This window comes from Tenrec ecaudatus, chromosome 10 (genome assembly GCF_050624435.1).
Source record: "Tenrec ecaudatus isolate mTenEca1 chromosome 10, mTenEca1.hap1, whole genome shotgun sequence".
In the NCBI taxonomy this organism is placed as follows: Eukaryota; Metazoa; Chordata; class Mammalia; order Afrosoricida; family Tenrecidae; genus Tenrec; species Tenrec ecaudatus.
The window spans coordinates 100,380,532-100,398,489 of NC_134539.1; the positions used below are offsets into that span (position 1 = coordinate 100,380,532).

Here is a 17,958-nt window from a genome sequence, read left to right on the forward strand (position 1 = left end):
CAATTGAGATATTTCATTAATGTCTGCCGCCTACTCCATCCTCTATGTTCTTCCATAGCATTGGCTTTGACTAGCTCATGGCTGTAACCCTGGGGGCCTAGCACTGTGTTCAGTCTATACCTCTGCAAAAGCTCTTTAAAGGAATATGATAAATTATTTCTGAGGCTCCAGAGATGTGTGCATCTTTCCTGTACCGATGGGAATACTTATTTCTTTTCCACTGATATATCAGTCGCTACCATTCTGACAGATAGGAAAATACAAGTCTATTCTGTTTCCTGGGTTTTCACACCTGCCTAGAAGTTGAAGAAGATAATTACCTCTTTTGAATTTAGAGATCTCTAGTAGGCTAATGCTGAATGCCTGACAGAGAGAGAAACAAAGGGTAAAGTTTTGACAGTGAATTCTTTCTAAAATAGGGATTTATCACCTCTTCTGTGAAATGATGCAAATAGGAACTTGAAAGGAAGATTTGCTGCAAATAATGGCAGACACTATATAGACCTTGACCTTGTTTTACACGTTGGATGCTTTTCTAGCATGCAGTTGAGTATTTATATGGCAAATTCCATTTTCTGATTGACTTCCATTATCTCAACAACCAAAAAAAGTTTACTCCGAAAAAAATTGCCCTGAACAAGGAATCACATTTTAAAGAGCATTCAGCCTTTTCTGGTATGTAGCCTAAGTACATTTAATTCTCTCCTGCCAGAGGCATTAATAAAATGCACAATTGATCCATACCACCTTTGCGCATTCATTAAAAGCACACCCGTGTTACCGCACATCCAACTGATTATGCCTATTTCTTTGGAATTTCCCACTGCTGGGATGAGACTTGAATCTATAAGTAGATACAATGGCTTGGCCATTCTCACAGGAGTTTGGCACAACTCTCAGTTGAAGAACTAAATGGAAATGCTTTTTCAGGCTGAACAAAAGCAGTTCACATTAAGTCGTTTCTTAACCTTTGAATGATCCCCCTCCCCTTGCTCTCTCCCTTCACCTTCACACACAAGCTCCCTTTTCTGCCCTGCACTGTGTTTAAGTGCTGCCTTAATCAACTGCTTATCCATTTTGAGTACCTCTTAATTTATCAGGGTTTACTACAGGTAGGTAAGTTAGAATCGATGCAAGAGTGTCTGAAGGTGATTTACTGGAAAAGGACACAGCTAGCAAACGCTATTTACTTTCTTTGAAGTTTTTCTATAAAGTTCTTATTGTTAGACAACTCATAAAGTTTAGTACTCTATTATTGAAAGCCGCCCAGAGGCAATCATTGTTACTATTTAGTATGTTTTTCTCTATGTGCAGATTTTCACAAATTGAGATTATATACTATATATAAAATATCATAGTCTACTTTGTTTTACTTAACTTTATATCATCTGTATATTCTCTAAATGTTCTTTTAGAACCCTTGAGTAATTAAATGGCAGTCTATATACAAGTGTCCTGCAGTTTATTTTACATAACCGATTATAGGGTATTTAAATAATATCCAAGGTTTTACTATTTAAAGTAAAACCGTCACAGACTGAATTATTATGGGCACTTTTTTAACCATGTTTATTATTATTTTTCTGGGATTAGTTCCAAGAAATAGAATAGATGAGCTCTGCTTTCAAATTGTTCTTGAGAGAATGATTGCTTTCATTTTCACTAACAGTTTATGGGAGCATTTATCTCCTAAGATCTCACCCACATTAAGTATTATCATTATAAATATTACTAATTTTATAAGTCAACAAGGCTTTTCATTTGCATATAGATTCCCTAGATTGCTGACAAACTTGAACGTGTTTATATGTTTTTCTTCCTATTTGGATGGTTTGCTATTTGTTTTTCTTCCTGAATTACTTGCTACTGTCATTGACCAATGTCATTTTTTCAATGGCATAGTCTTTTATTGCTTGTATATTCGGAAAGCCCTTACTCATTTAACTCACTGCCATTGAGTTGGTGCTGACTCATAGAGACCCAAGAGAACTGAGTAGAACTGCCCCTGTGGGTTTCAGAGGTTGTAACTGTTTGTAGGAGTAGAAAGCCTGCTCTTTCTCACTCAGAGCGACTGGTGGCTTTGAACTGCTGACCTCGCAGATAGCAGCCCAGTGTGTAACTACTGTGCCACCAGAGCTCCTGTGGCTCATTTAAAAATCAATTTAATATTCACCTATTTTTTTACTTTATTTAAGTTTATCTTGTACTTTTTACTTTTACCTTTGCAACTTGGGAAAGAGTAAACTTTCCTATTGATTCAAGTGAGTGCTTTCATCAAAACATTTTTTTTATTATTACCATGGACCGAAACCCAGCTATAACAGAAACAAAAAAAGGACTCGTTATCATAACATACCTAGAAAATTAATCTAGCTGTTGCAGTGTACCCATTTCAGGAAGCCTATATAAGACTATTAGGGTGTGTGTGTGTGTGTGTGTGTGTGTGTGTGTGTGTGTGTGTGTGTGTGTGTGTGTGTGTGTGTGATGTCCTTGAGTTAGTTCAACTCACAGAAACACGGTGTACGACAGAATGAAACATTGTCTGGTCCTCTGCCGTCCTCACAGTTGTTACGTTTGAGCCCATTGTCGCAGCCACTGTGCTAATTCTGTCTAAATAACAAGCTTCCTATTTTACTTGACCAAGCATGATGTCCTTTTCTAGGGACTGGTTTCTCACAATAACATCCAAAATATGTCTTGTCATTCCTGTTTCTAAGGAGAACTCTCACTTGGACTCTCCCATAGTATGGCTTTGTTTCCTTCTGCGGGGTGATGACTTTCTTGCCCAAGTTTTCTTCGCCTGACTGGAAAACTGGTCTCCATGCTCGCACCTTATGATTTCTGATCCTCCCCTCCACAGTGACATAGCCTAGATTTTGCAAAGGAACTCTGCTTGGTCTTGTCTGATCATGTGCCCATCTATGAACTTGCTGTGGTGAGTAAGAGTCAGTACTTTGGTCATGTGAGCTTTGTACCCATCCCTGAGAGGGTAAGAGAGACTATGCTTGACAACCCCGTTAGAATACAAGGTATAGAGGAGTGATGATTTTTTGAATCATGATGTCCAGAATAAGAAAACCACAGCATGTATGATTCCCCTCTCCCCTCGTGTTCATTCTGATTAGTGTGGACTCTACAGAGCAGTGCAGAACTGCTCCCTAGGGTTTCTGAGGCTATAAGGCATTACTGGAGCAGGTAGTGTCCTCTTTCTCCCGGAGAGTAACCAGGAGAGTCACTGTGGGGTAGGGGAAAAAATTTATATATATAAAATGATTGACAGAGAATTCATCTGTTTTTAAATTTGCATTTTCCATTAGTTTGCATGGCTTCTCTACAATATTCAAAGATTTTTGTGGGTTTTATTCATGTTTATTGTGAATTGGGTAGAAGTTTGCAGAAGATATCCATTTTCCTTCAACAATTCATATCCCCTTTTATCATATCATTGATTGTAGTTCCCACAATGGAACATCACTTATCCTACCCTTCCCTGTGTTTAGTTCCAATCCTCTTTCTTTTCTCACCCTTTTGAATTTTGTCTGTGGGTAGATGCTGCCCTTTTGATCTCAACTGTTGATTTTTCTAAGGAATGCATACCTCCTTAATATTATTTCCTCCTGGTAGACCTGTCTATTGCTTGACTGAAAATTGAACCATCAGCTTGAATTCCGTTCTACGGCCTAAGCAGTGACTAAGGGCAATAGTTTTTGGGTTTCCACCATTCTCTATCCACCCTGCAATCCTGTTTTGGGGTGTATTTTTATGTTTTTAAATTTTATTCCACATATTCCCCACTCTATATGAGACCTTGTCCCCATGACCCTGAAATCAGAAGAACTGAAAGGTGCCTGGCTACCACTTTCACAGTCCACTAGTCCATCTCCCAGCTAACCTATTCTGTTCTATCAGCATGCCAATACATTTTATGTCACACTATGAATTATAGCATTTTTAGCTGTTCTGGTTATTCAGAAATCATTATTAGAGTTTGGTGTGCTTGAGTACTTTCAATTTAGTTTTGAAAGACCAGTCATCTTTATATGTAGTATGATTCTATTCAAAGAAATCTTAGTGTTTATATCTCTGAAAAGCTCATATGTCTCTTAATATAGGTTTTGAGTATTTCTTATTGCTATCTTTGGATCTTTTTAAAAATTGCTATTTTTTTATTCTCTCTTTCCTAAAACAATGTTATCGAAGTTGTTTAGGATCATTAAGCTCACAAGTTTCAAATGCACATGTCAATGATTTTAAGTAACTTTTCTGAATGATGCAACCACCATATCAGAAATAATCTTTAGAATGTTTTCATCCTGCTTGTTTAAAAAAAATGGCTTTGGGGGCCTAGTCTGACCTCTGACTTTGCCAGGGGGAAGGGGGCTCAAACACATTAGCCAGTTCCTATGAGGCTGACGTCAGACATGCCTCCATCCTCTAGCCTTCTTACCAAGTCTGCTGTTAGTGTGGGCCATTGGTCTGCTGAAGTAATTATTTCCGTACATACTTTGATTTTCATTACTCTCCTTTCCTCAAGACAGGTAGAGAGCCATCGTTGTACCTTAGATGACTGCCCACAAGATTTTAATGCCCTCGTCACTACCCATCAAAGCAGGATGTAGGAAACTGTCTTTGACTATGTTATGCCCTGGTATCCCTGAGACTATGGCCTTGATCCCCTGGTCCCAGTGACTCACTCTTTTAGGTGTTTGTTTATGTAGAAGACATTTCAATAGCTTGCCCCCTATGTGCTGTGCTCCATTCAGGGATATATTTGCAGCAAAGATAATTACTTATGTACAAATATCTTCTGTCAGACATATATATAAAATCTGTCAAACACACACACACGGTATACACCTACTCTCGCTCCCATACCTGTTCTGCCTGCAGGTTACAGTTGTTGCAGGACTCTGTTGCCTTTAACTCTTTCAGTCCTCCAGGTGTCCTCCCCTGCCTCCCTCGCATCATGATTAGTGCAGGCAAACAGAAAGAGGAGCACTAGATCAAGCAGTAGAAGGAGTAAATCTGAGAATTGAGGGATTTTATGCTGATTTCTGAAACTTTTCAATACTTAAAATTTAATGTGCTGTAACCAAGATACATTCATTTTAGATTGTTGCTAAGGAAATTCTGTGTCTCTGTATGGCTGTCTCCCATGCTGCATTTATAATTTATAAGCTCCTTGGTCTTTTCCATATGTACAACAATCAAACTATGTGTCTCAAATTGTATGTGGCTCTAGGAGGGGACTTTAAGAAGTTCGGGTAAAATGGAATTAAAAGACAAAAACCATAAATATGAACTTTATTCTTTAGCACAAGCTCCATCAAGGTCAAGATAATTTTATAAGCAACGATACCAGCCATTTAGATCATCCCCAGAGAACTAAGTTTCCTCGGATTTTAACAGTGTCAGTGTGGTCTTTTTATACTCTTAAGTGAAGCAAAAGGAGTAAGCTTTAAAGATTTCTTAGGATTAAGGAACAAAGGAAGTCAGAAGGAGCCTCTCAAAATTGCCCTTATTTAATGAAAGGAATGAGCAGAAACAATGTGGTGGTGGAGAAACTCTCTGGTAAATCTTTCCTGCATGTTTTTCTTCAAAAGATTTCTTTGACTAATTTTATCAAAACACTCTTATAATAAGCTCTCCAGAAAGTCAGCAAACAAACTACCTCGAGCTTCACGCACACACGGAAAAACAGTTGACATGAACTTTGCGCCTCCTCAGTCTGCAGTCTCTCTGACTGGACCACGTTCCCCGCTTAGCATCATCGCTTCCATGGGCCTTTGTTTTCAGGCTTGTACTGGTAAAGCACGTGGGAGAAATGCTTCAGGATCTTGATCCCATTTGTTCAAAATATGTATCGAAAGCTCCGCTGTTGTCTGCAACTGATCTAGGCTCATCAGTTGTGGCTCCCATAGAATGAAAGGTTTTCTCAACTTTCATTTTTCAAGAATTGTGTAAGATTGTTCAAGAAACATGTAAGATGAGCTAATTGAGATGTCAATGGGGTTGGAGGTTTTTTCTTGCTGTTATTCATCTGTCCTCTTCAATTAGGGTATAAAAAGATGAATTTTCCTTCACAAATTGATGCTGCAGGTTTCATATCCAATGAGCCTTCAATTTGTAAATTGCCGGTTCTTTGGAGCACTGTCGCCAGAAACGTGTAGGGAATCATCGATGAGCCACCATCCTTCACCCAAGCTTTACGTACATTTGGTGTTCGTTTGTGCTCCGATTTTTGCAGAAGTCCTGGTGCTCTGAGAGGGGCTCTTTTCAAACTTAAGTCTTACCTTTCTCACTGTCTCAAACGGGATCCTGTTCAGATATGGTATAAGAATTTGACACAAGTTTATTTTGGTTTAAAAATATATAGAAATCCATTCATAGTTTCCTCATAAAATGCCTTTTCCGTGAACTTTTTGAAGATGCCTTATATATGCTGTGAAGATTATTTTGCATCTAACCTTCTCAAATTTCACTTTCTTTCTTCTAGCCCATCAGTTCTTTTTCTTCTCACCCCCATAGAGCAGAAACATTTGTAAAGCAACAAAGTCCTCATCAGCAGTAAAGGCGTAACCAAGGCAACCCTCCAACTCAATTCTGTGCTCTCCTGGGCATGGTAGACACCCAAATGGTGGGTCAGACCCATCCTTTAATCCATATGTACTGAGACCTCCTGAATCTCAGAGGTAGAGAGGACCTCTGTCCTTTAACTAAGAGCCCAATCCTTTAACTAAGGCTTTGCTGGTGGCGTCTTTGACCTGGGCTCAAAGTAGCATAACCTATGGAAAAACTATCATTTTAATTGTTAAAATTACTTAGATTTTTTGGTGTATCTTTGGTTTAATCAATTGTCTTCTCATTTGAATTAATGATAAAGATATTGGACAACAGGGAGCAGAATCCTGGGCATGTCACTAGAATCCTCCTTGTGGGTACATATTGTTGCAATTACATTCATCCCTTAGTTGTGGTTATTAAATGATGCTGTAGGCAAATTCTTAGAATGAGATGCAATGACTCTTTCCCATAGGTAACCTCCTCTCCTGTCAGTGTGGTTGGCAAATGTGAACAGATTATGGTTTGTTATTAGGAGATTATCAGGGTAGGTTAATGTAATCATGTCGTTGCTGTTCAAAGTGTTTCAGAGTAAATGTTTGACACATACTCATTCATGTAACAAAGAAGAACTACCCATGAGGTTGTAATTTTTAAGTCATAGGGGTGCTGTAGGGTAGGAATTGAGTTAACCTCGAGGTGGACAATTCGAACCCACCAGCCACTCCTCAAGAGAAGTATGAGGCTGTGTACCTCCATAAAGATTGACAGTATCAGAAACCAGATATTGGGTCGTTAGGAGTTGGAGTCAACTCTATGGCAGAGGGTTGTGGTTTGTTTGTTTGTTTTGCCTCTGGAATCTTTATGAAAGCAGATCACCAAGGATGTGTCCCCAGGAACTGCTGGAGGGCTCCTTCCCAACAACCCTTCCATTAGCTGCCAAGCACTTTATCGGGCTCCTTAATATAATCATATGGGCCCTGAGAAGTGGAGCCTCCTTTCAGCTGAAGACAGAACGGGAAGCCACAGAGTTTTGACAGAAAGAATTGACCATGCTATTACTGGCTTTGAAAATGGAGGGGCCCATATGCACGAACTAGAGAGTGTCTTTAGGGGCTGAGGGAACCCCTGACCAGCAGCCAGTAATCAATTGGGAACCTCAATCCTATAACGGCAAGGCACTGAAACCTGCTAACAACTTAAATGAGCTTGGGAGTCAATTCTTCCCTCAAAGTGTCCAGAGAGGAGCTCAGCCCACCTATCTTGAGTTTGCCCTTGAGACCCTAAGTAGAGAACGGACCTTGACATGTGACCTCCAGACATAATAAATGAGAGTAGTTTTCAACCATGAAATGTGTGGTAACTCGTTATACAGCAATAGAAAACTAACACAAACAAGATTTAACCTAACTCCACAGTTATCCAGGCCACCATCCTGCAATAGCCACAAGCTCGTTATAGTTGAATTCAAGATACAGTGTCCTTGATATTTCCTTTATTTGACAGTTGGATAACTGTATCAAAAAGAAAGAAAGAAAAGCTACATTTCAAATACTCATTACCTTGAAAGTTAATACCTTGAAAGTAGATAGGTTTTCTATAGGCTTTCTACCTTTCAAGGTATTTTTATATCTGTTGTCTCATCTTATCCTCACAGCCCGGCGGAGCAGATAAAAACGAAGCCTAAGTGATTTTTCCAAAGGAAAGCAAGATCTGTTTTAGTTCGATATTTTGAAGGCTTTACAAACACTTAGAACTGGCCCCACGTGGAAGAGGTGGCTTCCCACAACAATAAGCTGTGCTTTGTTGGAAGAAAAGGCTGCACATTCACAGTTCAAGGACTGAATGGAGGAGAGGGCAGGGAAAAATTAAAGGGTCAAACACGCCTCATCTCCAAGCTCCCTCCCAGTTCTAAAGGCCCCTGTGCCCAACATGTCACCACACTAAGCTGATCCATCCCCTCATGGGGGCAAGTTTTTCAGGAAAGAATTTGTAAGGGATCCCTTGCCATTTTTATAATGACCATTGTTTTTGATGCTGCAAACATATCTAAATTCGTTTGGACAACAAAAATACTATGTGATGGATTCCACTGGAGCGTTATTTGTTCATGTGAGACACAAAGACGGTTTACTCATTTAGTTGAATCTAACAGACACTGTGCAGTGGAAGCCTGATTTGAACCCAGGTCTGTCTGACTGCAGAGCCCATGCTCTATGCCACTGTATCATGCATGAGCTAGCTCATTATCCCCCACAAGGGAGCAGGAGCGGGTGCCAGGGGTTGCCATGGTGGTTGAAGAGATGGACACTCTCATAAGATCACAGAGGGAGTCCTAGAACAGAAGGGTAGCCCAGAGGACGACACGATCCTGCTGGCTCCGTGACCATGACGGCCATGGTACCTATGGAGAGAAGTGCTACTTACGGCCTTTTTTCATGTTCTGAACTAAATCCCGAGTGGTCCTCCCTTAGTTAATAGAATTCATTAGAAAGACCACTTTCCCTCCTCGAGAGAAAGTGTAACATAAGAGGACTGGATGCACAGATTTCATTTCAGCTCTAGAGTTCTATGAGTATATTAAAAATAGTAATATCTGACATTTTCCTTCTAAGTGCTTCTTCCAGAGAGACTGAGACTCAACAGAAGCTCAAAGGACGTGTACACTCAGCAGCGTTTCCTACTCTGGCTTCCCAGGATCTCTTTTGAGGAGTATCATATTTTATGATAACTTTATTGTTGTAAATCATTGCTTCTGGATCTCCAAATTTTTTGAGAGCCCTGTATCACCAGAGAGAAGAGTCCTATGGTTGCCCACCTACCAGCAGAAGCAGCAGCAATAAAACAAACACGGGTTAGAGGAATTAGGGAGGAGAATTTGTTGGCAGCAGAGTTCAGCTGGTCGAGACAGCCACCTTTTCTCCTGGGAAGTGCAGTGCTGCAGCAGACTCTGGGTAGTCTTAGAAGGCATTGGCTAATCTAGGAACCTGGTGGCATAGTGGTTAAGGCGGCTGGTTTCTAACTGACAGGTGGACAGCTACTTACTGCATGTCAGAAAGATGTGGTAGACTGCTTCCATGAAGACTTCTACCCTTGGCGAGCCTATAGCATTTGCACTCTGTCCTGTTGGGCTTCTATGAGTCTGAATGCACTGACAGCAAGGGAGCCCTGGGCTGTAGTCACCTTCCTAGAGGCCAGGAAGACAGGCACAATCTAGGCTGCAGGCTGCACATAGTCATAGAGATCTGGCTCGGCAGACCTGAGGGAAGATGAAAGACATGTTGCCAAATAATTATCTATCAAACCTAGCTTCCAATCCCCACTCTTCTTCAATCCTGGGGTTCATATACTGAAAAACAGAAAAATATATAACACAGCTTCAAGAGGGTGACCCCAGTCACATAACATATCTGAGATACACCCTAATATGAACAAACAAAAGCAAAGCCAAAATACAGAAAATGTCGAAAACCAGATAAGGTTCGATGTGCATCAGAGTGGGGATCAGCTGACAAAGTTTTCATTGTTTTAGTCAGATTTATGCCTCTGATCTTCTAGCCTCATCTCTCCAATGCACTCTGTGTAGTGACCGCTTGCTCCCCTCCCTCAATTGTGGACAGAGGGAAATCACCGGAGGCTTATTTCCTATGTAGTTCCCCAAAATGTATCTTGGGCTCCCACTGTCAGCCATAGCCTTCTACAAACTAGATTCTCACAATTAAGGCTGCGATACTATGCTAGTCTGGGTAGACTAGAGAAACAAATCCATAGAAACTTATATGTGCATAAGAGAGAGTTTTATATAAAGGGTAATTGTACATTAAGAAAGCAACCCAAGTCCGTCCAATCCATGGATGGATGGATGGATTGTGGTAAGAATTATATAAGCCCCCAATAAAATGATTTTTTAAAAAGAGAAAACCTTGTAAATTTATGGTGAGAGTCTTATCTGTCATCCCCTGCGGCATACGCTCTTCTGCTAATATTGTCTTTGATTAGCTCCTGGTACTAATTTTTTTAAAATATTTTATTGGGGCCTCTTGCAGCTTTTAAAAAACTCATTTTATTCCATTGTATCGAGCGCATTTGTACATTTATTGCCATCATCATTTTCAAAACGTTTTCTTTCTACTTGAGGCTTTGATATCAGCTCATTTCTTCCTCTTTCCCCCACCCTCCCTCATGAATATCCCCTTCCCCTCCCTTGACCATTTGATCCCAGCTGTGAGGCCTCCTCTGGTCAAGTGTGTGGCCCATTGGCACCAGCCAGACTCTCTTCCAGGCTGCCCGGCCATCCTGGCCAGCAGACTGGAAGCCCTACAAGTCTGAGCTTGTGCCTGTCCTGCTGCTTGTCCTGTAGTAGTGGACACACACAGTATTTGTCCTTTCATGCTTGATGAACTTCACTCAGCATAATGTCTTCCAGATCCGCCCATGTCTTGAGCTGTTTTATGACTTTTTTTTACTGATTCATAGTATTTCATTGTGTGTATATACCAGATTTTTTTCATCCAATTGTCTATGGATGGGAATTTAGGCTGTTTCTAGCTTCTTGCTATTGAAGCCCAGTCTTCTGGTCCTCACGTATCAAGTGACTGTTACAAGTCTGGGCATCATTTTGTTCCTTTGTTTACCCAGTCTTCATGAGGCAGAGGCTACCTGGATAGGAGCTAGCAGCAACAACATATGTGCTTGGAGCCTGTGCTGTGTTGTACAGCATAAACAATGAATAAGTCCACACCTGGTCTGGAACCTCAGTTCTGTATCCCTGGAGACCTACCTTCATGCATCTTATGAAGAAATAGATATATTGCTGGTGGACATAGTGAACGAGCTCACGAAGGGACAGGTGATCACCAACCCAGCCCCAAAATGCTTATTAGTGAACTAATGTCCAATATGAGCCCCAAGGAGTGAGGGCGCATTAGGCAGGCAAAGACACGAGGAGCATGATCTAGATAATCTGTTCTCAACCTGTGGGTCGTGACCCTTTTGGGGGTCAAACGACCGTTTCACAGGGTTCGCCTACGACCATTGGAAAACACATTTTTAGGAACTGAATCACTGCTCCTCTCTCTGTCTCCAGGCCGGTCCACCCACATGCAGATATACCCACATACAAATACTGTTACCCATGCTTCCAGACAAAAGTTCATTTATTTGCAATTATAAACAAATATTTCACAATATGTAATTACATATTGTTTTGTGATTAATCACTATGCTTTAATTATGTTCAATTTGTAACAATGGAAATACATCCTGCATATCAGTTATTTCCATTATGATTCATAACACAAAATTATAGTTATGAAGTAGCAACAAAAATAATTTTACAGTTGGGGATCACCACAACATGAGAAATTGTTTGAAAGGGTCATGCCATTAGGAAGGTTGGGAACCACTGATCTAGATAGACTCAGTGAGTTGGGGGTAAGGTGGGAGAACACATTAATGCAGACACATAGTCATTTTCATGGCTGAACTTTATAGTACGAGGACCTAGGGGAATCATGGGCTTTTCTTACAGAAGCAGTACCACGACTCAATGGTTCTACAGGTCACCCCTGACCTTGAACTGCAGCCTTCTCATTGGGGCCCAGGATGGCCACCTGAAAATGACCTGTGTCCTCCTATGTCTGGCAGGTGTTTCATCACTCTCACTCAGTCTTTGCACCTGACCATGAGTGGAGCTCCAGCTGGACCTGCAGGCACAGGCAAGACGGAGACCACCAAAGACCTTGGCCGGGCACTGGGCATCATGGTCTACGTGTTTAACTGCTCAGAACAGATGGACTACAAGGTACAAGCCAACACAACAGGGAGGGAGGAGCGTTCTGGGAATTGAGTGACTGCCCAAACCAGGGGTATGCCTTACACACCACCATGCCCCCGCAAGGTGCCAGAGCCCCGGTGAGGTTTCCCAGGAAACTTGCTGACCCCCCTCTCAATCTCCCATGTCACCACAGCCCCATGAATTCCACTAGTTATCTTTGTGTACACATGGGTCACTTTGCCGTTTCAGTCTTTGTTTTGTCATGAATAAAATAAAGAAGCTCTATCCATTCAACGTCCTAAGTTCACTGCTTAACCTACAACACAGACATGATCTTAAGTGGCTAAGGTGCTTCTGTAAAACTTTATGTTCTCCTATAAAACTGGGGAAAATATTTAATGTGTTCAGCAACTAATTGAAAGTTTGGAGATTTGGGTTTACTCAAAGGCACCCCAGAAGAAAGGTCCACTGATCAAATTCTGAAACATGAACCCATGAGAAGCCCATGTGGCACAGGTCTGCTCTGACCCATGTGGGCCGCCCAGGACTTGGAATCGACCTGAGAGCCCCTGGTTTAAAAGTGGACAGGTATAACCTTTGAAAGCTCCTTGTTTAAGCCTCAACTCATGGCAAGGGATACCCCCCAAAGACAGGTGTGAGGTCAGTGCTCTTCATTCAGGCCAAAACAAAAATGAAAAGAAACCCATTGCCACCAACTCGATTCCAGCTCAGAGTAACCTTCGAGGACAGAGCAGAACGGATCCTTGGGTTTTTCTGAGACTGTAAGTCTTTAGGGGAACAGACAGCCTTTATTCTGAAGAGTGGTTGGTATGTTGGAACCACCAACCTTGCAATTAACAACCCAACAACACCTAGCCCACAGCCCCTCCAGGACTCCTTATTCATTCAGGCATTTGTCATTTTTTAAGCAATATTGTATTCTAGCTTTTACATCAGAGAGAAAAGCAAGAGAAACAAAGGCTCAATAGGTCAGTTTAGCTTGAAACATTCTACTCACCATTTGACCTTATAAATATTAAAAAAATACAATAACAGATTATCTCACTTTCTTCTTATTTTATATTGTTTTATGGTATATATTTTTATGAACTGCCTCAAGTCCCATTTGAAAACAGGGTAACAAAAAGAAATTTTGAATGGAAGAGTCAAATAATTGAATTAGATAGATAAAATATTTATGCTTAGAAATCACATGGCATATTGATTTTAAAATAAATTTCATTTAAAAATAATTTTGGAGAGTTCAAGGAAACTTACCACATAGAGTCCTTAAAAGATGCTCTATTGTCTTTCCTGTGATGGTTTGCACAAATTTAGGTTCTTATTCAACAATTTCCATACAAATTGATCAATGACACTGGTTACCTCTTCAACAACCCTCTGCCATCAGGTCAGTTCTGACTTTTATAGCATTTCCAAAGCTGAAATGCTTCTGGGGAGCATACAGCCTCATTGCTCTCCCTCGGAGAGCAGCCCAAGATCTCGCTTCTTCTCATTGAGTCTGTTCTGATTCATAGCAAAGCCTATTTAGGATAGAGTGGGCTTCTGAGACTTCACAACCTTCGGAGAGCAGAAAGTCTCCTCTCTGTCCCATGAAGCAGCTGGTACGTTTTAACTACCGACCTTTGGTTAGCAGCCTAACCCATAACCCACCATGCCTTCAGAGTACCTTTCCGGTGCCTACGGGACTCTTTAAAGATACAACTCTGATAACTTTAATCATTCCTCTTGAATATCATAGTGTTGAGCAAAGAGTTGCCGAATCCTGTGACCTCATTTATAAAAGTTTTTTTTAATTTTTCTAACCAATTAGGTCAATATCCATCACCTTGTCATTTAACTCCATGAAGACTGGGCATGTAGAGAGGTGGAGGTAGAATTTTAGAGCACCTTGGAGAATTGGGGGGAAATGAATGTTATTACTTTATTCTGTTGATGCTGCTTGGAAAGTCATAACCTTCACCACTACCTCTGGAAATTGTTGCAGTTTTAGTGTGGAGACATTCTTTATATTACAGCAACAATACTTTGCCCTTCTGACCTCTAATTAGTATCAGAAGCATGGGATGTGTTTGAGCAAGAACATATCTGGAACTCTTTGTGAACTGTCTGTCACACCCACACCAAAGAACACCCCCTCTCTGCTGGCACCGGGCTCCCTCGGCTGAAACATGATGAGGTCACAATTTCCTCCCTAACTCTCTAATCTTGCCTTTGAGATCCCGTTTGCTGATTCCCTCTTATCACTTCCTGCTGTACCTGTGTACTAGCAAGTCCCACATCTACTGGCAGCCTGACTCCAGTCCTTTCTAACTGGTCAGTGGACATGCCCCTTGCGAATCCCTCTCTCTCAAATGAGTGTTGTGATAGGCACTCCAACAATTTCTACCAATCTCACGTCGTCTTCCCTGCCAGTACACCATTCTCATCAATAATGTTATCTTTCCTGTGGAAATCTTATGCTCTCCTCATTGTTTCATGCACTCCTTTCTCTGATGCCGAGAAACTCTGGTGGCATAGTGGTTATGTATTGAGAATGTGATCCCCCCAAGGTCAGCAGTTCAAAACCACCAGCCACTGTGGAGTTGAAAGCCTTTCTATGCCTGTGAATAGTTACGTGCTCAGGAACTCACAGGAGCCACTCTGTGCTGCCCTGCAGGGTCTCAATGAGTCAGCATCGACTTGATGGTCATGAGGCTGGTTGGTTTCTCAAATCCCAATCTGTTGTCCATGTTGGGTCTTCCTCTAACCTGCCTTTAATTTCCAGGCTTCCCATCTATTCTTCTTGCCCTTATGTAGTCAGGAAACTACATCCTAAGGCAAGGCTGACCCCCTAGCCTAGCTAGTAACACATGAGATGTGTGGTAGAGTCTCGGAGTTCTGCTATAGGACTTCATGAAATCAAGTGTAGGGTAACAAGCATCCCCCATAGATACTCTGCTTCTGGTAGATTTATGCACATGCAGACCTTGAGTAATGGGCACATCTGTTCTTAAGTGTGTCATTGCATCTTATAGGTAAGTTGGAATAGGTGCACAGGGTTAGAATTTCGTTTCATTTGAGTGCAAGAAAAGTCTCAGAAGCCTTTTCAGTGATTTAAGACTGGCACCTGCAGGATTGTGATGCAGAATTTGTTGTAAGGGCTGGTTCTATCATTTCCAAGTGAGGGCAAAATTGCATAACATTAAATTATCGGTAAGCCTGATTTTCCTACCCGGGCATTTACTGCATTGAGTTGCTGCTTAGAGATGAGGTCCACAACTTAAATGATTATTTCAAAATGCAAAAATGTGGCTTTTGACATATTCTGAACTTCCAGTTATTATGTGTGTCATTTAACAGGCTACTATGTATGTATGTTTACATATTTATGAACATTTTCCAGGATTCTTTGCAGGTAGGCATTGGGCTGTGATCCGCATGGTCGGCAGCTTGAAAGACTGGGTGTTCTACTCTGTTAACAGTTACAGTCTCAGAAATGCACAGAGGATCACTATGAGTCAACATCGACTCAATGGGAGTGCATTTGGAATTTGGATTTGTAATGTTCTTTGACATTATGTCGACAGTTGATCTCCCTCAATTGGAAGTCACTGAAAATCCACAGTGGTTGCAATCATAGGGTGGAGCATAGCAATGCTCACTAAGCATGCCACAGGACCTGGTAATGTGAAGCTCCCTGGTGGGTGTGTTTATGTGTGTGCCTGCACACGCGTGCACACCCACGCTTCTTGTACTGATCACTCTAGAGCGCCTTGACCCACTACTCTCTGATTCTGTAATATTCATGATCTCTAGTGTCCACTGGAATCATAGCTCATGTTGCAATGTAGCTGTTGCGTTTGTTTACCTGTTTTGCTCAACCTAACTACAAGTTCTTAAACGAATTGGTCCCCCTATGTCTGGCATGACACTATGCACAGAGCTGATGCTCAAATTATGACCTCTGAATACACGAATTGGATTTTACCATCATTTGAAAGCTTTCACAGCATTTAATGATGTCTCCTGCTTTGGCCTTGAAAGTATCTACCTATATCCTTTTATATTGCTCCTTAGTTTGCTCGTCACATCAAATGTCCAGAATGGTTGTTATTTTCAGGACAGAATTATTTTCTGCCCTTTGAAATCCTTTCTTTGTTCTCACTTGAACATTTATCTGTCTAGAGACGGTACCCCCTCCCACCCACATCTCTAGCTTACAGCCACTCTGGGAAGCATGTACACTTAAACCTAGATTCAAAGATAAAAGACACCAGTTTTCCCATCAACACCTGCCCTAGACCAAATGGAAGGGTTCTTGTCTTCTTTTAAATTATTTTTTTCACTGTATTATGTAAGAAAAGTCATCTTTTATTCATTTCCTGGAATTTTGAATGCTGCAGAATCAACAGTAACACAACCCTGATGATATTTTAAACAGAGTTTAGTCCAGTGTCTTGAAAAGGTCTGTTTAATCCTGATGGCATCCCATAACTATCAAAAATTTAATTGTTCTTGAAATTTTAGTACAAGTTTCTGACCAGTGGTCTTTAGGGGCTCTAAAGACGGAAAAGGAAGTTGACATGCATTGCTAAGTCAGGTGCTATTGCTAATTTAATTTTTGTACATTTTGTTCCAGTCTTGTGGCAACATCTACAAAGGCCTTGCTCAGACCGGTGCTTGGGGCTGTTTTGATGAATTTAACAGAATCTCCGTGGAGGTCTTGTCGGTGGTAGCAGTACAGGTATGGGCATCAGAAATCGGTGGGAGCCCCATGGACTTCACACAGGCACTATGGAAATCTCCATCCTCATGTTTTCAACTCCTCCTTGTCCCGTACCTGGCCTACTTCTCTGTCCCTCCCCCGCCCCCCTTATCATTTTCTGTCCTTTCCTCCACTCTCTAAATCAGGCCTGGGTGGAAGTCCTTTTCCAAGTACCCAGGCCCCTAAAGATCTCTCGTGGCACAGTGGGTTAGGTACTTGGCTGCTCACCACAAAGTTGGCCATTGTAACCCACCAGCTACTCTTTACAAGACAGATGAGACTTCTGCTTCTGTCAAGATTTACAACTTTGGAAATTTTAGGGAGCAATTCTGCTCAGTCCAGCTGGCCTGCGGTGGATGGGTAGTTGGTTGGTAGGTCCCCTAAAGTCACCACAACACCATGGTGGAGCTGAAGGATTCTGTTTCCCTCGCTGTAAAATAGGAATGCACGTTTGCCTTATCTGCTACATTAGAAAACAAAACAGTGGCCATCAAGTCAGTTATGGCTCCCGGGTGTCAAAGCAGAACTGTGCGCCACAGAAATTTCAGTGATTGTACGTTTGTGGAAGGCGATCATGAGGTCTTTCTTCCAGGATACACCTTGGTGGACTAGGCTTTTCTGCCTTTCAATTAGCAGCAGAGCAGGTGTGCTAGTCACTCTCACCACCCAGAGACATCACCTTCTTCATAGGGATATCCAAAAGATCAACCAAAATAGCGGACCACAAGTCCCTTTGGAAGCCGTCAGACCAGGCCTGAAATTCCAGTTCTTCCATTTCTTCACTGGACTCCGTGGAAAGTTGCTTCACAGAATGAAAGTTGAAATCCTTTTTTGTTGTTGTTTTTGTTTTTTA

At 41.5% G+C, this 17,958-nt stretch overlaps 1 protein-coding gene across 1 annotated transcript in view; it reads left to right on the top strand.

The window, feature by feature from the left end:
* DNAH9 (dynein axonemal heavy chain 9) overlaps positions 1 to 17,958 on the top strand; it is a 419,100-nt gene that overhangs the window by 124,412 nt on the left and 276,730 nt on the right. The window contains exons 27-28 of the mRNA XM_075561068.1: positions 12,208 to 12,364; positions 16,980 to 17,084. Of these exons, the coding sequence (XP_075417183.1) occupies positions 12,208 to 12,364; positions 16,980 to 17,084 (262 nt within the window). The remainder of the gene's footprint in view (positions 1 to 12,207; positions 12,365 to 16,979; positions 17,085 to 17,958) is intronic.